At 27.5% G+C, this 23,146-nt stretch overlaps 2 protein-coding genes across 2 annotated transcripts; one reads left to right on the forward strand and one right to left on the reverse strand.

Moving 5' to 3' along the window:
* Nucleotides 1-12,444: 12,444 nt before the first annotated feature.
* On the forward strand, nt 12,445-14,043 carry EAF01_009005 (uncharacterized protein; the record flags this gene model as incomplete). The annotated part of the gene is made up of 1 exon (XM_038917261.1): nt 12,445-14,043. One exon carries the CDS (start codon nt 12,445-12,447, stop codon nt 14,041-14,043), a length of 1,599 nt encoding a protein of 532 aa, XP_038766866.1.
* A 6,062-nt stretch (nt 14,044-20,105) lies between these two features.
* On the reverse strand, nt 20,106-21,704 carry EAF01_009006 (uncharacterized protein; the record flags this gene model as incomplete). The annotated part of the gene is made up of 1 exon (XM_038917262.1): nt 20,106-21,704. The coding sequence occupies one exon, from the start codon at nt 21,702-21,704 to the stop codon at nt 20,106-20,108; it is 1,599 nt and encodes a 532-aa protein (XP_038766867.1).
* Between the last annotated feature and the right edge of the window lie 1,442 nt (nt 21,705-23,146).

Consider the following 23,146-nt stretch of genomic DNA (forward strand, 5'->3'; position numbering starts at 1 on the left):
GTATAAAAGCCCTTATAAAATCTTTAAATATTTATTTAAATAAATTATAAGTTATAGCAAGATTTAAATTAAAAAGAATAAATATATTAAAACTAATTTAAAAAAAATATAATAGAATATATAAAAGATATAGATTTATAAGAAGATTGAAAAAAACCTATATCATTTTTGAAAGAATAAAGCTCAAATAGGCCTTATCTAAACTAAAGTATAATAAGATTATTAAGAATTATAAATAAAGATATAAAATAAAAGAGAATAGTAAATAAATTTTATACTAAATAGATGTAATAATCTATTTCCAACTTTAAGGTATAGTAAATTAAATAATTATATGAAGAAATACTTTTTAAAATTATTATAGATCTAGAACATTTGTAACTTTGAATTACCGAATTAATAGGGGCTAGTTTAAGATCTACAATGATTTTAAAAAAAGGATTAGTTTAATAATATTAGGTATTAAAATGAAAAAGATAGATCTAAAAAATTTCCTTATAAAATAAAAGGTTTTAGGATATATATCAGAGTATATATAATATAGATAAAGAAATTAAACTACTAATTACATCATATTTTACTGTACAGGTATAATATTATAATAATAAAGGCTTTGAATCTAAATATAATGAATATACAACTTTATATATGATTTGGGATTATTTAAGGGGGTAGCCATATAATTTATCAAAATAAAACTACTTCTTTAATATATATTTTCATTAGAAATATTGATATATAAATACTAAAAATATAGATTGAAATTATAGAAACAATTATAGAAATATAATAATATCAATAAAACTCTATCGAATTTTGAACTTCATTCTTAAAGAATTGAGATATAATTTTTATATTAATCTTATTATTACTATTGAGATTCTCCTTCTAAAAACTATATTATATTAATTAATAATAATAATGAGAAGGATATAAAAAACAATTTATAATAATATAATATATATTAATGAATTAGATAAAGGAGAATGTAATAGATTTCATAATCTTGATTTATTATATCTGTATAATAGCTTTGATAATAGTAAAAGTATAATACAATCTTTTAACTATAGTGTATAAAACAGCTTTAAATATGTTAAAAAGATTATAATATTTGGAAGGAATCTTAATAAACTAATTAATATTAGTAATATTAGTGATAATAAACAACTTTTTATGAACATAAAGATTATAGATGATTATGAAAATATTAAGGTTCTAATTATTATTATAAATATTAGGATTATCTACAACCCTTTGTATATTCTTTTTATAGATGGTAGTAATGTGCAGAATAATTATTATAATATTTATATAATTTATAAGAATTTATATTAATAAATATTTTATTAGCTAGGAATTCTTAAAACTAAAAACTAAAAATGAAATATTTATATTATAATATATATTCCTTGTAGTATGTTACGGGAGCTGCCTCTAGGGTCACGTGGAAGTGTCTAGAGTTCTCTCGAGGTGGTTTAGACTAAACTTCAAGTAGGAATTCAATAAGGTTGGTAACTGGTTGCAATTCTCGTAACTATAGTAATGAAACTAATGATTGTTCTTGAGCACGAAGCTCTACATTGTAATGAAATCCCATTCCCTTATATAGACCTTCGTACTGTACTGGAGCGTTCAGGACCTAGAGAGGTCCTGGACCTTTGGTCTGTATGGACCTACATTCCGTTATGCCTGTCATGCAGGGTCCATCACGTGCTAAGAGTCATGTGACGCGGTACCGAGGATGGACCGGCGTAACATAGTATAATAATAGGGGTATTTTCTATAAGTATGAATATAGGTTATAATAGAATTATAAATGAATTGATATAGATATTTAATATAATAATTATAAAGTAGGTGTATAATAGGACAAGAATAAGAAAGAAGTTTTTAAATATTTATTCTCTTTTTAAAAGATATTTTAAAAGAATATTATTTTGAAAATAATAGATTAAAATTCGAGTTAATAAAAATAAAAGGATAATAAGGTAAATATAGAATAAATTATAATAAAATATTTAAAGAAATATAGAGGGACTTATATTTTATTATAAAGAATAAAATAAATAATAAATAAAAGATTAGATAGAATAAATAAAAAGGAAAAGAATAAGGAAGATAAAAAGCAAATAAAAGAATATAATTGCTATAGAATAAAGGTGGGTAATTATAGGATTATATTATTATAATGATAATAATATTAATAATAATAAAAATCATTATATTATAAAAGAGGGAAAAGATAGTTTATATTATTATATTAAATGAAAATAGATTATATATTATTAATTTATAGAATGAAAATAAAGCAATTATAATAATATTGTCTTTAAAAATATAGGTATTAAATAGAATAAATATATAATATAAATGATTTGATAGAATATTAAAAAGAAATAAATTTTTATATCTTTTTTCTATTTATTTTATTTAATTAGATATAGATACAGGTGTATCGCATGGTCTTAGCATAGCTATATAGATCGAATTGATTATGAATTTACTACTATTACTAATACTTTACATTAGTATATAATATTATTATTATAAAATACTAATTTCAATATTACTTTATATAATAAATAATATATTATCAATTATAATTGAAAAAGTAATAATTCTTTAATATAGAGTATATATTATTAAAATAATAATATTCTAATATTATCATATTTATTATTTCAATTTTATTCAACTATTTAGTTTTATAATACAATCTTATTCTTTATACTAATAAAGTAATTTAATAGGTTTTAATATATTATATTCTATATTAATAAAGTAATTTAATAAAAGAAAAAAGAATAGAAGATATCAGATTTTTAAAAAAAAAATATATATTAATAATATAATGTAACTTATAGTAAACCGGGTCATATAAGAAATCGGGTCACAAAATTCAATTCTCTTTATATAATCTTGTTTTACAAGCTACACATTTATTCAATTTCAATTTTAAATTACTTGAACTATTTTCTAGCTCTTCTTCTTTAATCTCCTTTTCTAATTTTTTAATTGGATGTTTACATGATTGTCCTTATGGCTTTTTTTCCTTAGGTTTTTCTTCTACCTTATGTATCATTTTTAGTATTTCCTTATTATTAAAGATAAATTGATCTTGTAATTTGACTCTTTTGCTTTTAATTCTCTTCTTTCAAATCTCAATTATCTTTTGAGCATTAGTGAATTGTTTTCAAAGTAGGGCTATTTCAGCATTTTGAGATTCTACAAGCCTAGTCATTCTTTTAGTATATTGACGAATTAGTGATATAAAAGAATCATTATCTGCTAGAGCTTTATTAAAGGTTTGATTTGCTTGCCTTAACTTTATCCCATCTGAAGGAGAGCTCCTAAGTATAGATAAGTCTAGATCTTGATTGAAGATTCTCATTTATGAAGTAAAAGGTTGCTAGAAGGAGTTAAATAATAATGAATCGAGTACTTTTCGTGGAGCAAAAGGTACTAAATTAGTTCCTTTTTAGTCAGCTTTAATATTAGAAGAATTTAGTGCTTTTTTTCTAATATTTTGAAAGAGTTCTACCTATTCAGCTTTTTGGATTCGCTTTATACTAGCTCGAAAATATCAATCGACCTTTAAAGCATGATATCGTTTTATTGGTCTATATATTGCAATATCAAGTGGTTGAAGTAAGTAGAAGCAATAAGGAGATAATATAAGTAAATCAATATCCTTCTTTATATAGAAAGTAATAAAGCTGTCTATAATATGACTTGAATGGCCATCCATGATCAAAAGTCGAGATTGATCACCTAACACTTTCTTGGATTCTGGTTCGAAAACCCTTTTTAGTCATTCTAATTCATAACTGTTTAAGGTCCATCCTTTCGTATTAGTAGAGAACTGCCAGCTTTAAGGTGTATCCTTTGGAATCCATGCAGAATTTGTATTCTGAGCCTTGAAAATGACCATAGGTGATAGAGCCTTTTTAGCTACATTAACACATTCAAATACAGTTATCCATTCTTGCTTGCCAGCTGTAACTTTCCAATTCGATTTTTGAGTAGAATTAATTATAATACACGTACTTTAAGTACTTCCAACTTTAAATCCGGTTTCATCCATATTATACATATCATTTAATTCATACTTTCGTTCAATAAGATACATACAAAACGTGTCAAATTAAACCTGAATATTTTTTGATATTGTCTCTTTAACCCAATTAAACTTTAATTGATGTGAGTAGTATGTTTTAAATTCTGGATATCATTTTTGGAATTTATAGATCCATTCGTAACCTATAGATAGAATTTCTATTAAAGTAGGAATTCGAAATAATATAACCTGAACGTATCAAAAACGAATTTCATTGGCCATTTCCTTCACTAATATAAATATAATAGGAAATCCAGTGATAATAAATTGTGAAATCCATCATACAAGAGTATTTTCTTTTACATTTGAAAGAATTTGAGCCATTTCATGGGATTGAGTATGTGATTTCCTTTTAGCGATTCTAGTTATAATAATTGACTTAGAAACTTTAAAATACTCTATAGCCTTTCTAATTGATTTAAATTCCTTCAATTGAAGTGTAATAATAACATTCTGTATCTTTTTTTCAATTTGAGAAGGTGTAAGAGGTGATTCGGTATACATAGCAAAATTTATTAGGGTTTGAAGTCAGTAATGGGCTAAATGTGACCCGATTCCCCATATGACCCGGTTCACCATAAGTTACGTTACTATAAAAGAAGATAAATATAAAGCTTATAAGTAATAAATTAAAAGTTATAACAGAATTCCTAAAAACTCAAAGTATTAGAGAATAAAAACAACTCTTTAAAAAAAAATATAATATTATAATTAACTATAACTTTTATAATATTTTAAGAAAAGTTGAATAGAAAAAAGAAGATTATTATAATATTATAGAAAATGTAGGGTTTTTATAAGTATATTAAAGAATTTAATAAAAAAAAGGGGTTTGAATATAATAGATCTATAATATAGACAACTTAAAGGATTTGAAAGGATTGCTTAGGAGATTGTTTGTAGGTTTTAATAAAGAAGTTTGAAGAGGAATAAGTTTTTATTTCTTTTTCTTATTTATCTTATTCAATTAAAATTATATATAAATACATTATATGATCTTAATATAACTAGATAGACCAAATCGTTTAAGAATTTACTATTACTACTACTACTTTGAAAGTAATTGTTTTAAATTAAAAATCAAAATTAGCTTTTAAAATTCAAGAAATTCACCAAGACTTTATTAATTAGTATAAGCTTTGTAAATTAAAAAGATTCAATTTAATCATATTAATACTTTAAAGATAATTAATTCAATATATAATTAAAGAATTAAAGAATTTATTATAATAACGAAGAGTCTATTTCGTCAGGCACTGATTCTACCATCAAAGGGATTGTCGCTTCAGGGTTTTCACTTGGAATGACAAATAGTCAAAGCGTGTAGGAGGCAGCTTTGTAGTAATTTGATTTTGAAGGAGGTTTTCATGATTTTCTCGTAAGACAGTCTCGAAAAGTATTGAAGTCTGAAGGGTGAAAGATGATGGTGATGATGACAGTAAAGGTGATTGTCGGAACACATGACTAAGGGCGTGACATATACTATCACGCTTTACCCTATATACATACGAAGTATATAAGTAAGAATAATACACATATATGAATATAATAATTCCCTTTTTATATGAAAAGAATAAATAGAAATAAACAATCCTTTTACTTATACATATTATGTAAGAGATTAGGCCCTAGCTTATCGCACACTAAGCGAAAACACACTAAAAACCCTCATTTCTTCAACTTTTAAATTATATATTAATTCAATCAATTTATAAACTAAATTTATAAAAATAATATATAAGATTAAAAATCATTGAAATGATTCGAAAAAATAAATGAAATATTTTTAATTATTTTTTTTAATAAAGTTATAAATTCTTAAAATTGGAATTATTAAAAAACTTAAAAAAAAATGATTTTTTTTATAACTTATAAAAAAAGTATTACATATTATAAATTTTGAAAAACTTCAATTTTAAAAACCTATAACTTTAATAATTTTCATAATTTCAAAGAACAATTTAAATTGAATATTCTTTATATAATCATTTTTTATATATATTATTTTCAAGTTAATTCTTCAAATAGTTAAAGAATTATAAAAATAATTAATTTGTATAGGAAAATAGTATTTTTGTGGGGATTTTATTATGAAAAAGGGTAATATGCGATAAGCCGGGGCCTCAACTCTTATATATACCTTACTAAGTCTACTCAATAGTAATAATAATAATAATTTCAAGATAGGTAACAACTCTCATCATTGTAATGATTATGAAGCGAAATCCAATTATTATTCTAAGGATTTTCTTAAGGGTCAGCATTAATGGTGACTCATTTTAATAGGGATATAATAATCTAGTTAGAAACCTTCTATTTGATTACTTGTTTTTCCGATTTCGATTTGAGGCTTTTTACAATTCTGAAAAAAGGATTGAATAAAAATTCAATCAAATTATTTAAATAGATATTTACTTTTTCGATATATTAAATATTGATCAATTTATAGAGATAATAATAAAAGATAGTTCTAATCAAATTGAAGAAAAAGCTATATTAATTTATAAATACAAATAATTAGTGATTTATCAAGAATTATTAAAAGCTATTGATTGATTATTACTCTTTTTAACTTCAATTTGAGGGTTTTTGAAATTCTAAAAAAGGAATTGAATAGAGATTTAATTGAATTACTTATATATATAGTCTTTTTTTTGATATCCTTTATATAAAGTGATTTATGAAGATTTTAATGAAGATTAATTTCAATAAGGTTGAAAAAAAAGGTATAATAATCTATAAAAACAAAGAAGTAGTAATCGATAAAAGATCAGTAAAAAATATTAATTGATTATTATTTTTCATAACTTCAATTTAAAGCTTTTCGAAAATCTGAAAAAAGAAATAAATAAGGATTCAATTAAATTATATTTATATCAAATTAAAAATAAGATGTTTCTCATATTAAAGTTTTTATATTAAATTGAAATAGAACCTACTTTAAAAAGGTTGAGAGAGTTAAAGAAAAAGTATAATAATTTTTGAAAATAGAAAAAATAGTAATTTCTAAAATAAATTGATTCGATTATTATTCTAAATTCAATATAAAATAGAAGATTTATTAACATCTTCTGAATAATTAGAGATTGATCTCACTTATGTAATAAATTTTGAAATTAAATCTAAATTATCTTTTGAATTGATTAATCTTTATTAATTCTAAAAAAGTTTTAATTTATAAGAATAGAGGCAATAATGATTAATAAAAAGAAAGGGATTTAATTAAAGATTTATCTCCCTAATGATTTTATTATTCAAAAGAAATATAATAATATATATGTATGAAAAATGAATACTCCCACCTTATTAAATTCAATTTAAGTAATCTAATTAATTAAAATGAATTTTGACTTTATTAACATTGTAATATAATTTAATATCTAAAACATTAATTATCTTTTTCAATAAAAATATCTTAATTCAATTAAATAAAGAATTAAAAAAGTAATAATTATATAGAATAAGCTAAAAGCTTTTAAATAATATAATTTTTATAGTTTTAATACTCTATTATTTAATGACAATGATTCTATTAATATTAACTTATATTTAGGACTTTTAGAGTCATATATATATTTAAAATCTGAAAAAGATCTAGAGTTAAATAGTTTTTTTACTTTTTTATCAGCCTTACTTCTTATTAAATTGTATTTTTAGAAATTTATCTAATATTAATTAATATCTTATTTAATATTGAAGCTAATTTATTAGAAATAACTTTTTCAAACTTTCTTCAAAAAAGGATTTAATTAATATAGTTTTTATTTTAATTGAACTTAACCTGTTTTAACTTAGAAAAATACGAATTTCTTTATTTTTATAAATATAATAGTAGAATCAGAATTACGATTAGAAATTCTTAATACTCTTTTTTACTACTTAGATTGTTTAACAATCTATATATAATATCAATTGAAAGTAATTATAAGCTTTAATATTATCTTTTTCTATTAAAAAATTAATTTCTTGTTTTGGAGAATATCTATTATACTTCAATATTATTTGAAAAAAAAAGAAAATATATTTCATAATTCAAATTTAAGCAATCTTTATTATATTTCATTTATTCAAAATGAAAAAATTATATTTTATATTTTAAATTTGAGAAATCTTCTTTTGTATTTTATATCTTTAGTTTAAAAATAATAAAACCTATATTTTATATTTCAAATTTGAGAAATCATTTATTATATTTTATCTTTTCAAAATAAAAAAAATTATATTTCATATCTTCGACTTAAGAAATATTTTATTATATCTCATTTAATTAAAATTAAAAATTTATATTTTATATCTTTGATTTAAGAAATAAAAGAATTATATTTTATGTTTTTAATCTTAGAATTAAAAAAAAACTCTAACTATTATTCTAAGGATTTTTTTAATAATTAGTACTAATAGTAATTCATTTCGATAAAGGGATAATAACTCAGTTAAAAACCCCTAATTGATTACTATCCTTTTTAACTTCAATTTTTAGCTTTTCGAAAATCTGAAAAAAGAAATGTATGAAGATTTAATCGAATTCTTCATATATATATATTTACTTGTTCGATATCTTTAATACCGATTGATTTGTAAACTATTCATTAAAAGTGAATTTTAATAAGATTATAGAAAAAGCTATAGTAATTTATAAAAATAAGAGAATAATGATTTACAAAAAACTATTAAAAGTTATGAATTAGTTAAAACCCTTGTTAACTTCAATTTAAGAGTTTTCAAAAATCTAAATATAAAAATAAATAGACATTTAATTAAATTATATTTATTTTGAAGTAAAATGAAGATATCTTTTATATTAAAGCTTTTATATTGAATTGAAATAATATTTATTTTAAAAAGATTAAAAGGTTTAAAAAGAAATTATAATAATATTGGAAAACAAAGAGAATAATAATCTATAAAATAAACCAATTTGATAATCTTTCTAATTTCAATACAAAATAGAGAATTATGTAGTATTTTGTAAGAAACTATAACTTAACTTTACTTATATATTGAATTCTGAAAATAGATTCAAATTATCTTTCGAATTGATCGATCTGTATTATCTAAAAAAGCTTGTATTTGTAAGGACAGGGGGGTGGCGACCAGCGAAAAGAAAGACTTTTAGTATTACATAGATCTTTAAAAGAATAACTGCTATATGATTTTTAAAAAATAGATTATGAAAAGGAAATCAAAAGAAATAGTTTTATTATATAATACAAATAAAATAAGAAAAGAATAAAGATATTCGATTGATATAGAGTAAGAAAAAAAAAAAAAAATAAGTTGATAAGGAAAATCATATTAGTTATAAAATAATAAAAGGATTAGATTTTAAAAGACATAAAAGATAATAGTATAATAAAAAACAAAATGATTTATATGTAGAAAAAAGTATTGAAAGTATTGATAAAAAATTGAATAAATAAAAGAATTACGATTTTAAAAAATAGAGATTAGAAATGATAATAAGAATAAGATTGTAAATAAACATTCAAAAAGAGAAAAGAGTTTATTAAAAGAATTATAAATAAATGAATTTTCTTTTAATCTTTTTTAACTTCTATGAATTCTCTAGATTTAAGAGTGATATTATAGTCACTATAACTTATAGAATCTATTATAAATCTTTAGAGAGATTAAAAGATAGTTATATTACATTTCCCTTAAAAATCAGATATCTTTTTAAAAGGAAATTCCTTCTAAAGCCTACCAAAGTTTCAGTTTAAATTCAAGATTGCTTCAAAAGTCCCATTTTTAAAATTGAATTTGATTATTTTATACATAATTAAATTATCTATTGAAAAATAAAAAAGAATATATATTGAGTTTATAAAACTATTATCTTTATGAATACTAGAATATAAACTGATTAGACTTACTTCAATTTAAAATAAATATAAATTACAAACCTCTCGTAATTAACGAATGTTTGAATACTTAAACCTATTAGATCAATCTATTTTAATATTTTCAAGATCTCTATTTTTACTCCATTTTATATATTTGGTTTTCAATTCATAATTATTAGTTAATCAAATGTGTATAATTTAAAACAAATAATAATATGTAATGATAAATAGACTAATATATCTTAAAAGATTAAATAATTAAATATGCTGAAAATTCTATCAAAAATAGACTTTTAAAATATAAGAATGTAGCTATAATAATGTTTTATTTTATATACAACTTATTTTATTAATATAATTGAATATGAATTATACAGGCTAATATACTTTTAACAGGCATTCATAATAAAATTAACATAATATATATATAATCGCTATAACTAAAAACCTCATTTCAATATTAATTTAGTATATTTAAAGTAAATGATTCTATTTTAAAAAATTTAAATATATTCTTCTATATCATTTTCTAAAGACCACACGAAAAACTAAGAAAAGATTTTCTTGGAAAAACTTATTAATCTTTATTATATTCGAATTAGAATATTATCTTCTACTTTTTTTTGAAGTTATTGAATTAATATCTATCTAAATTAAAAAGATATTATTATTAATATCAAAAAGAAGGATCTAGTATATTTATATTGAGAATATTAATAATAAACTTATTATATTAAATATAATTAATAAAAAAGATTAAATTATAGATTTTTATAATAATTTAGACTTTTTATTATTTGAAGGTTTTATAGGGGGGTTTTAATTATAAAGAAAAAGATTTTTGAATATAGAAAGATGAAAAATGAAAACTCTTTAAAAAGCTTTATTATTTTCAAGAAATATCTTATAAAAAATATATTAATATAATATTTAATATCCTATTAATATATCTATAATTACTCTATATAAATAAAAAGAAAAGCCAGACCTTTCAAAAAACATTTATAATATATTGATTTAGATATATAATATTTTATATTAGTATACAATATTATTATAAACTATCAATTTCGATACTATTTTATATAATGAATAATACATTATTAATTACAATTGAAAAAGTAATGATCCTTTAATATAGAATATATTATTAAAATAATAATATCCCAATATTATTATATCTATTATTTCAATCTTATTTAACTATTTAATTCTATAATATAATTTTGTTCTCTATATTAATAAAGTAATTTAATAGGTTTTAATATATTATGTTCTATATTAATAGGATAATTTAATGAGAGGAATGAGAATGAGAAATATTAAACTTTAAAAAGAAATTATATATTATTGATATATTATAAGAGAAGGTAAATATAAGATTTATAAATAGTAAATTAAAGATTATAATAGGATTCCTAAAGAACTTAAAGTATTAAAAAATAAAAACAATTCTTCAAAAAGGATATAATATTTTAAAAAGAATTAAAAAAAAAGAATTATTATAATAAAATAAAAAGTATAAGACTTTTATAAGTATATTAAATGATTTAATAGAAAAAAGATTTTTGAATATAATAGATTAATAATATAAACAATTTGAAGGATTTGAAAGAATTGCTTAAGAGATTATTTATAGGTTTTAATAGAAAAGTTTAGAAGAGGGTGGGTTTTTATTTCTTTTTCTTATTTACTTTATTCAATTAGAATTATATACAGACATATTGTATAATCATAATATAGCTAGATAGACCGAATCGATTATGAATTTACTATTACTACTATTATTATTTTCTGAAAGAAATATATTATTTAATAGACTATATAATTTAAACAAAGTTTAATAACTATCTAAATGCCCTTAAACTTTCTTATAAAATATATTAGAGATAACAATTGTTTTTCAAAGACTTTTATATGTCAATATTAAAAGATTTCTTTTCTTGTTCATAATGAATATTCATATAATTCAATATATATTAGGCTTCTCTATTATTAGATTCTCAATCTATATACTATTATAATTTTAAAGAAATCTAAGTTTTTGTACATTTAATATTATAGTATGTATTAACTACTATTAATCGAAATGCCTTTTCATATATAAATTGAAGAAACATGAAAAAAACTAAGAAGAGCTTTTTCGAAATAACTCTTTAATCTATATTATATTTCGAACTAAAATATTAGTTTAGAAAATACAACATTTTTATTAACTTTTTGAAATATTATATATAAAAATCAACTCTTTTATATTATGCCTATGAAAAAACCTTAATTGAATGTAGAACATTAAAAAAAAGAGTCAGGGGAACTATAAATTATTTAATATAAGTCAACTACCCCACTTTCCGACCACCCCCTCTTTTCGACCACCTCAAAAACCACACCGCTTTGAGTAATTATAAAATTTATACTTTGAATAACTCAACAATGCTTCAATCAATTGATTTGAAATTTTGATATTATTATAATTGTGATATGAAGAATAGATATACCGAAGAAGATATCGCAGAGGCTCTTAGAGCGATTACAAATGGAGCAAGCATACGAAGAGCTAGCTTGGATTATGGTGTTCCACGTACCACACTTCACGATCGAATATATGGTGGAGTTTCGCATCAAAAAGGCGCCCAAATACTTCAAAAGTTATCTCCAATTCAGGAGAATCGACTAGCAGAATGGATATTAGTACAGGAAGCTCTTGGTACTAGCCCTACACATCGTCAAATCAGAGAGATGGCAGAGCACCTCCTTATTGTACGAGGGGAGGATCCCTCACTTGGAAAGAAATGGATACATAGCTTTTTTCGAAGGCATCCTAATATTGGAACTAAGAAGCAACATCAAATCGATTCTGCACGAGTTTCAGGTGCTACATCTGATATTATTAAGAAGTGGTTCCGGAACCTCGCAATCCCTGAAATCAAGGCTATTAAGCCGGCCAACAGATGGAATATGGATGAAGCAGGTATAATGGAGGGTCAGGGTCTTAATGGACTAGTAGTAGGAAGCACTGATCGAAGATTTATTCAAAAAAAGCAACCTGGATCTCGAATTTGGACCTCTTTTATAGAATGCATTTCAGCCAATGGAAAAAGCATTACTCCCCTTGTAATATATAAGGGAAAATCAGTTCAACAACAATGGTTTCCAACAGATTTGACTCTATTCAAGGGTTGGAACTTTACCGCTACAGAAAATGGATGGACTACAGATGCTACAGCTTTAGAATGGCTGAAAAAGATCTATATCCCTCAAACTACCCCTATTCAGCCGGAAAATTCAAGACTCCTCATTTTGGACGGACACGGAAGCCATGAAACTACAGCATTTATGTTAGAATGCTTTAATAACAACGTATATCTCTTACTTCTCCCACCACATACGTCACACGTACTACAACCACTCGATTTATCTGTGTTCTCACCCCTAAAAAGTGCATATCGAATCGAACTTAATAAATTAAGTCTATTATCCGATTCCTCACCAATTGGAAAGCGCAATTTCCTTTCTTGCTATCAGAAGGCTAGAATAGAAGGTTTAACTATTCAAAATATCAAGTCTGGGTGGCAAGCTAGTGGTCTTTGGCCCAAAAATATGGCTAAACCTCTTATGAGTCGACTTTTGCTTGAAAATAGCAATAGAGAGGTTTTATCACTTAATCCTGAATCTGATGATGATCCTATTCTTCAATGGAATATATATTCATCGTTTATTCAATGGAAAACCCCTCAAAAAGGAGCCGATATCAGAAAATATAGAGATATAATGATTCAAGAGAAGGAGATCGATTTGCCAACACGAAGATTACTATTTCGCAAGATTATAAAAGGATTCGATGCTAAGGATTATGAACTCTTAGAGGCAGAGAATAAGATTAGAAAGCTAGAATATCAATTAGATGAAGCATTACCTAGAAAAAGGCGAAAGGTTGTGGTATCTCCAAATTCGAAGTTCGCAGGGATTAGAGCTATAAGGCGTACACAAATTGAAGCTGGAGATCGTGAAGATGAGGTAGATGATAGCTCTAGTGCTATAGAAAGTGATTCTACAGGCGATTTCATTGAAGTTCAATAGTTATTGAGTTATTAAAGTTTTAAGTGTAGATAATATGAATTTTTTAGGTGGTCGGAAACAGGGGGTGGTCGGAAAGTGGGGTAGTTGACTTATATAGAAATGTTCAAAAGTGTGCATTTGATAGATTGAATACTTCAAACAAAATACAAATTGTTTCAAGCTTGACATTTGTCTATATGATTCGCTATGGTACTTCTACTATTTGATAAGATATTGAGCAGAACAAGAATCCGGATGAATTTTAGAAGCAATAATTTTGTGATTCTTGAAGTCAAACAGTTCTCCTTGAACTAATTTGAGTCACAATTCCAAGAATAGCGGAGGAAGTATAGTTGCGAAATGATCGTTAGATCATAGTGCATTAATTATCACTCACATCGACCACATTATGATTGTTATATATCAATCACCACACAAAAATGACATAGTATGATTAATCTCATCTGAGGGTTTGAAAACCAACTTGAAGCAGGGGGGTGTCCAACAATCGGATCTCAATTTGATTTCCAGGGGTTTGCTCTGTCATGTCAAGTGATGGTGGCCCGATATCAGATCAGATTTGTATTTCCAACAGTAATCACTCATGTGAATATTCCATGACCACTATATCAACAATTTATCACGAATCGATGTTTTAAACCTTGTCGATGATTGAAAGAATGGAATTAGCATAGCAGAAAATACAACGAACGAAGTAAAGATAAAAAAGGAAGATAGAGAGTACTTCCACTCCTTTGCACTAAATATTCGTAGTAGCCAGCACCTAAATGACTGAGTAATTCTAACTATTCATGCTTTGCTTGTCTAGTAGCATCGTTGTGAAGTTAGGGTTCTTCTAGTTTTCACTTCAAACTGGAGTCTCAACTGTCCCAATATCTCTCGATCATTCATCTTAGATAGAGTTTACACGATTATGTATTCTAAGTCTAAAATATTGGTATTCATTATTGTTGGAGGTAAATTTCCAGAATATAATAATAATAATAATATTTTAGTAATAGTGGAAGACTTAGTTACTTTAGTTTGAAGAACAAATTGAATATAATATAAGAGTTGAATTGAAGACAAATTATAAGAAAAAGCTTGATTAAACTGAATCTGCTTGCTTTTTCTAGGTTTTCTTTAAAGAATATTCTAGGTTTATATAGTTTATAATGAAATTCTAGTACTTTCCATATCTATAAATAAGATCGATTCAAATCGAATTTTACAGAATTATTTTATATTATAAAAGAAAAATACAATTAATTAGTTTAGTCAATTTATTAACAATCTTCCATGTGATTCCATCTCATTCTATTTCATTATAAATTAATTTGATAAGATATATAGTTATATTATAATATAATGATATAATTTTATAATATAAAATCATATTATACTTATATTATTAATTTATACATAGCTTGATTGGTAAGATATTAATAAGTGATTTAGTATACTTATTATAGAATCTTACAATTATGACAACGAAATATTCGAAAGCCAGCATTAGAAATAAAGTCTTCGAGTTATAGCGCCTCGCTAACTGTTAGAAACCTAGGCTCTTGATCATATGATTCATATCCATACAAAATTCCGATCAATCTCGGGCCAAGAAAATAGAATATTGAGTCCCTGACGTTGTTTTACTTGTGAGGTGGGCCTTGCAGGTTGATCTAGTGTACTCCTTCTCCATCCGTATGATTATCCACTCCGGTAATAGATAGCAGTATGACCTTTGCCTTGCTCGCGCTTTTGAATTCTCTCGAAAAAATCTTAGCAGAAAGCAAAAAATAGATTCAAATTCGTTTTGAAGTGCACATTTGTGCGCCTCTTTCTAAAGAGAAATCGTTAATTTCCTAGGGAGCTGATTTCTATTTGAAAGGGCGAGGTAGCTAAATAAGAATATAGGGTACTGGTTGACAGTTCCACCGAAGTAGATGTTTAGGATATTGCTTATAATGTCAAGGTTGCTCAACAATCTCTTTCGCAAGTCAAATTAAGGAATAAACGGAATGCAAAATTAGGACATTGATATACGTGGAAATAGCTCTTGTGAATACGATGACCATTAAAAATAAGATCCATTTTCAAATCATAAAGGTGAGGCATATGTGTAAATTACTAGAATTGGTAGGCAGCTTGAGACGATATAAGTCGTGGCTTTAGCCAAACCATGCTTCGAGGAATAGTAACATTGCAGTGCGAACCAAGCTTTCTTTTTCAGGCAGAAAAAAAAAGGCATAGGCATAGGTATAATATGAATTAATCGATGGGTATGGCGAAGATTATGCATGCCAGGGCCAAGTATTGTAAATGGAAATCAGAAATTGATATTGAGATTAGTAATAGATGCTAGAATACTTGAGGACAGGGTTGACAACTCCCCTCTTTTTCTGATCAGCTTAAACCCTACTCTCACCTCAAGGAAATCTGAAAACTCCATAACCTCTTCAAGATTTGAAACGCTCTTATTCTTCCTCTGATCTGCAATAGGAGAGGAGAACAGAGAGGAGTCATCAAATAATGCTTAGTGAAAATAGTACGAATTTTCTCCGTTGAACTATATAGAGAATTCAGGACAGGTATTATCATTCCTATAATAATAGATTCTATACTTCTTTTCAACTTTTATTTTTATTTTTATTTCTTTTTTCTTTTTAATCTTTATATTTATACCTTCTCTCTGTAAACTCTAATATTGAAGATCCTAAAAAATTCGAATCCTTTCAGAATTCCCTTTTTTTTAAAAAAAATTAATAATAAACAAATTATAATCTAAATTAATAATATTTATTATTAATCAAAGAAGTATTTTACTAATATTAAAAAAATTATTAATATCATAATATACATAACAAAAAATTATATGAGAATTTATATTGAATTTCTTTTTATTTGGAATATTAACTTTACTATTACAGGGATTGTTTATACATACAAAAGCGAAACTATAAAACTATTTCAGTACTACGACAAGGCAGACCTTTCCCTAAACTTACTCATTTCCCCTCTCGCTCTTTGACTCCTAATAAAATTCAATATAGTGTATTTCCTCTCCTTCTCATCCCTTAACTTCGTAAAATTTCCTCAAGAGCCCCCTTATACCCAACCTTACTATCATCTTCGGTATCAAAATCCCTGAGATAATTAAGTAAGTTAAGTATCATATTGTTATAAAAACCTCAAAGACAGTCTCAATTTGATGGACTTAAACTTCTGTAGTCTTCACATTCATCTTCATCGTCTTGTGATCGTCGAAAATTTGACCTTTCTGCGTTTTGTTTACATTTTCTAACATTTAAATCACTTTGAATTCCTCGTGTATATGAGGATAATACTTTACGCACTTTATTGCCCCGTTTCACAGCGACTACTGCTTGTGTCTCACTTGCTAAGGATGAATTTTACTAGCCAGGAATATCTGAAGATGACGAGATATCTTTCGTTTATCTCATCTGTCTACTGGTAAATAATGGTTTGAAGTGGTTAGTTTAAAAATTAGACCTCTAAAAGGTCTACTGCAATTGATAATTGCTCACAAGCGGATGTTAATTCGAATTCAATTTTGACGAAGCGTGGATAACTCATCAACCCCTCATTAATACCTTCATCTATTCATTTAAACTCCGCTCATCTCTTTCCTTTCTTTCTCCATACACCTAGTTAACACACCCATCTAATTCAAGAATGAAACTTATTTCCTACTCTACTAAATCTCCCCATTCAGAAACATTTTCTTCTATCACATTTAGAAGGCTAATCACAGCGACAACTTACCAAGAATTCGGTATTTGATTCCAAGATAGGGATAGCAAAAACGAAGACAGCTCACTAAAAATCTGTTTGGATGGATGGAGAAAGAAGGGGAATCGATACTCTGGGTGTTGTAGGTGTCGCTGGTTTAGGTTCTATTTTTATGATGGAAAGAGGCTAGACGATACTTCTGTTGAAAGGATCTAAAATGAAGTCTTCCAGGAGACATTATATCTGAAGGGATGCTCAGAAGGCTTGACAAGGAGATTGGAGGATATAGATGGAGAGTTGGAAGAAAATCTGGAGAGAACAGGGGCTCTTACTGTTTGTGATGGAGGAATGAGGTGAGAAATCTAGGGAAATGTTAGAGGAGAGTTAATATATGCAACGCCCATAATAAGGTGAATCAGGATACGATGTGTTGCGACATGTAAGGGGGAGTGAAAATGACAGCGGCAAGACCCCGTTCTTAAGCAGGTACCGCCCCTTCCAATTAGTAAATTTCCGTACTTCCTCAGTGTCATAAACTTTCACTTTCTCAATATAATATAATTTAATTCGTCCTGTGGATTTTTCGTATGTGTCGGTGGTTATTGAATCTCCCGGCTGCGATGAGATACGTGGAGAAATCCGCTACAGTCAGATTATAGCTCTCAAGTATATCTGAGGAGAGGTGGTAGGATACTGGCAGAGGAAGAACAAATGAGAGCTGTTATCTTACTCCATTAGTTCTTGCATCTTTTTTATTTGATCTTCAAGGTGTGTTTCCTTGAAGCAATTCTAGTGGACAAATCAGCACTCGTTTGAATGCTCAAGAAAGTATTCCCACTGAAAGATATCGTTCATTTTCCTCGATATAGAATCCTGCTTTAAGAAATACACAAGTAAATACATCAATACCACTTGAAGTGAAATAAATAAAATAAGATTGTCTAAATCATACAAGACTGGACCCGAAACAACCGGCTAAAGCTTAAAGGGGAGAGCTCCTACCCGACAAGTGCATAGAACTAGCCGAGAGATGGCCAATTGAACGATGGTCGGTTCCGGCTGGCAGTTATAGTAATTCAAAGAGAAGATTACAGCTTGTCTAATGAAATGTACAGAATAGTGATAATTCTCTTCCGGTGTATTGAGCTTGATGTGGAAGCTCCTCTATTGGAGACTAAACTTTATAATGCTATCAAATACTTGTCAGCTCAAGAGTGCACACTGTTTTTTTCTTTGAAACTGCACCACTGCATAGTTACACGTTGCTTCCTGCAACGCCAAATATACGAAGGATAGCACAATTGGCCACTGTCTCTTGAACTGCTATCCAATATAGATCAAACATTATTCACATTTTTTTCCTAGGTAGATTTGATATCATCAGTTCTACTGTAAGCCTTTTGCAGTGATTTGATGGCAAACGAGAAAATTATCGAGAGCATTGCGTCCCCCTTGGATTCGCCAGAATGATCCTTGTCTCTATAGAACTTTGCAAGCTTCTATCTCCAATTCAATCAGGGCCTCCAAGATTACTAGTCTGGATATATAGTTGGTACACATGGCATTCCTTGACCTCTCTTACCACAATTCCACATATCGCCCAGCTGTTCGGGTTTCTAAGTCAAGAGTGATCTGTTCTTCTCGCTTGACATTCGAGAAGCACTAAAGGCGCTAGGGATATTGTAGGAGTCAGTTATCTAGTAGTTTATTGTTATTAAGTTCCATTTTTGTTTCAATATTTGTATCAATTTTGATTGTATGTATGAATTTTATTTCTTTAATTTCTTTATCTACAAGCTCTAACGTTTGGTTTTGCCTAGCTCACTTTTGACAAAACAGGAATCTCCGCTTTCATTTCATCATGATGGAGGACTATTACTACGTTCTCGATTATCACATTTGAACCCGAACTACAAGCCCTCGATTTATTCAGAGTCCAACACAAACCCCCCAGAAAGTTTAAACAATTCATCCATGATTGTGACCTGAAGTGTTCCGAGTACTCCCAACTTCTTTTGGATCTAACATCAACGATAGTCATAATGAGCGGGGTGAGCTGGTTGATAGTGGCGAACCGTAGAAAGACAATAAAGAACAGAATTACAGTGTAATTCCCTTTCCTGAAAAACACTTCTTTATCAAATAGAACAGAAAAGGGTTCAATAGATTCTCTCGCATTATTAGATGCGGGTTTGCATGTAAAAATGTACTCCAAAACCTGCTTACCCAGCCCCTTTATAATAAGTCAACTACCCCACTTTCCGACCACCCCCTGTTTCCGACCACCTAAAAAATTCATATTATCTACACTTAAAACTTTAATAACTCAATAACTATTGAACTTCAATGAAATCGCCTGTAGAATCACTTTCTATAGCACTAGAGCTATCATCTACCTCATCTTCACGATCTCCAGCTTCAATTTGTGTACGCCTTATAGCTCTAATCCCTGCGAACTTCGAATTTGGAGATACCACAACCTTTCGCCTTTTTCTAGGTAATGCTTCATCTAATTGATATTCTAGCTTTCTAATCTTATTCTCTGCCTCTAAGAGTTCATAATCCTTAGCATCGAATCCTTTTATAATCTTGCGAAATAGTAATCTTCGTGTTGGCAAATCGATCTCCTTCTCTTGAATCATTATATCTCTATATTTTCTGATATCGGCTCCTTTTTGAGGGGTTTTCCATTGAATAAACGATGAATATATATTCCATTGAAGAATAGGATCATCATCAGATTCAGGATTAAGTGATAAAACCTCTCTATTGCTATTTTCAAGCAAAAGTCGACTCATAAGAGGTTTAGCCATATTTTTGGGCCAAAGACCACTAGCTTGCCACCCAGACTTGATATTTTGAATAGTTAAACCTTCTATTCTAGCCTTCTGATAGCAAGAAAGGAAATTGCGCTTTCCAATTGGTGAGGAATCGGATAATAGACTTAATTTATTAAGTTCGATTCGATATGCACTTTTTAGGGGTGAGAACACAGATAAATCGAGTGGTTGTAGTACGTGTGACGTATGTGGTGGGAGAAGTAAGAGATATACGTTGTTATTAAAGCATTCTAACATAAATGCTGTAGTTTCATGGCTTCCGTGTCCGTCCAAAATGAGGAGTCTTGAATTTTCCGGCTGAATAGGGGTAGTTTGAGGGATATAGATCTTTTTCAGCCATTCTAAAGCTGTAGCATCTGTAGTCCATCCATTTTCTGTAGCGGTAAAGTTCCAACCCTTGAATAGAGTCAAATCTGTTGGAAACCATTGTTGTTGAACTGATTTTCCCTTATATATTACAAGGGGAGTAATGCTTTTTCCATTGGCTGAAATGCATTCTATAAAAGAGGTCCAAATTCGAGATCCAGGTTGCTTTTTTTGAATAAATCTTCGATCAGTGCTTCCTACTACTAGTCCATTAAGACCCTGACCCTCCATTATACCTGCTTCATCCATATTCCATCTGTTGGCCGGCTTAATAGCCTTGATTTCAGGGATTGCGAGGTTCCGGAACCACTTCTTAATAATATCAGATGTAGCACCTGAAACTCGTGCAGAATCGATTTGATGTTGCTTCTTAGTTCCAATATTAGGATGCCTTCGAAAAAAGCTATGTATCCATTTCTTTCCAAGTGAGGGATCCTCCCCTCGTACAATAAGGAGGTGCTCTGCCATCTCTCTGATTTGACGATGTGTAGGGCTAGTACCAAGAGCTTCCTGTACTAATATCCATTCTGCTAGTCGATTCTCCTGAATTGGAGATAACTTTTGAAGTATTTGGGCGCCTTTTTGATGCGAAACTCCACCATATATTCGATCGTGAAGTGTGGTACGTGGAACACCATAATCCAAGCTAGCTCTTCGTATGCTTGCTCCATTTGTAATCGCTCTAAGAGCCTCTGCGATATCTTCTTCGGTATATCTATTCTTCATATCACAATTATAATAATATCAAAATTTCAAATCAATTGATTGAAGCATTGTTGAGTTATTCAAAGTATAAATTTTATAATTACTCAAAGCGGTGTGGTTTTTGAGGTGGTCGAAAAGAGGGGGTGGTCGGAAAGTGGGGTAGTTGACTTATATGAGTCACAATGATACTTCTCAGTAAAGTTCAATGGGGTTAGTCATACAATCAAAGAACAAAAAAAAGATTACAAATGCCTACGCTGATGGATGTTTAACAGAATTCGCATATTGTATAGATCAGACATTCAGTGATTATATTGAATTGTATTAGTTTTGTCTATTCCCCTTCGTCTGAAGAGGAATGATAAGTTCAGTACCCCACTTTTCGGCCACCTCATAAATCTCACCACTCTAATCAACCACCTCTCTTCAATCTTTAATGATTCAACAACCACTGAATCAATTGATTCAAAAATTTGATATATTGTTAATTATATCATGGGCAGTGGTTATACCAAAGATGATATTGCTATAGCACTTAGTGCTATAGCAGAAGGTATAACTATCAGAAAAGCTGGTTTGAATTATGGGATACCCTGCACTACTCTTCAATACTATATAAAAGGTCACCTTTCTCATCAAAAAGGTGCTCAAAATATACAAAAGATAGCCCTGATACAAAAGAAAGCATTAGTCGAATGGATATTAGTTCAAGAGGCTTTGGGCACTAGTCCTACATATCGGCAGATACGAGAAATTGGCGAAACCCTCCTCAAGGTGAAAGGGAATGAGCCTATACTTGGAAAACAATGGATATACAACTTTCTGTTTAGAAACCCTGAAATTCGAACCAAAAGATAAATCAGAATCGATAATCAACGTGTTTCAGATACTACTATCGAAATTATTAGCAAGTTCTTCGAAAAGTTGAATTTGCTGGCTATTATCTACATTAAGTTGGAAAACAGATGGAATATGAATGAAGCTAGTATTATGGAAGGCCAGAGCTTGAATGGTATAGTATTTGGGAGTGCTGAGAGATGCTTTATTCAAAAGAAGCAGCTTGGCACAAGAAGTTGGACCTTTTTTATTGAGTGTATCTTTCTTATAAGAAAGGCATTATTATCTTTCGTTATATATAAGGATAAAAGTATTCAACAATAATAGTTCTCTATTGAGTTTGATATATATAAGGATTGAAAGTTCCATACTACAAAAAATAAATGAACTACTAATGAAACAGGTCTAGTATGGCTAAAACAGGTCTTTATTCCTCAAACCGCCCCTTCTGACCCAAAAGAGGCTAGATTGCTTGTTTTGGATAGGCATAGAAGCCACGAAACCATTCAATTTATGCTTAAATACTTCAAGAACAATATACACCTCTTGTTCTTTCTTCTATATATATCATATATACTACAACCTCTTAATTTATTAATATTCTCTTCTCTAAAATGTGAATATTG

This window comes from Botrytis porri (assembly GCF_014898465.1).
Source record: "Botrytis porri strain MUCL 3234 chromosome Unknown BPOR_013, whole genome shotgun sequence".
Taxonomy (NCBI): Eukaryota; Fungi; Ascomycota; class Leotiomycetes; order Helotiales; family Sclerotiniaceae; genus Botrytis; species Botrytis porri.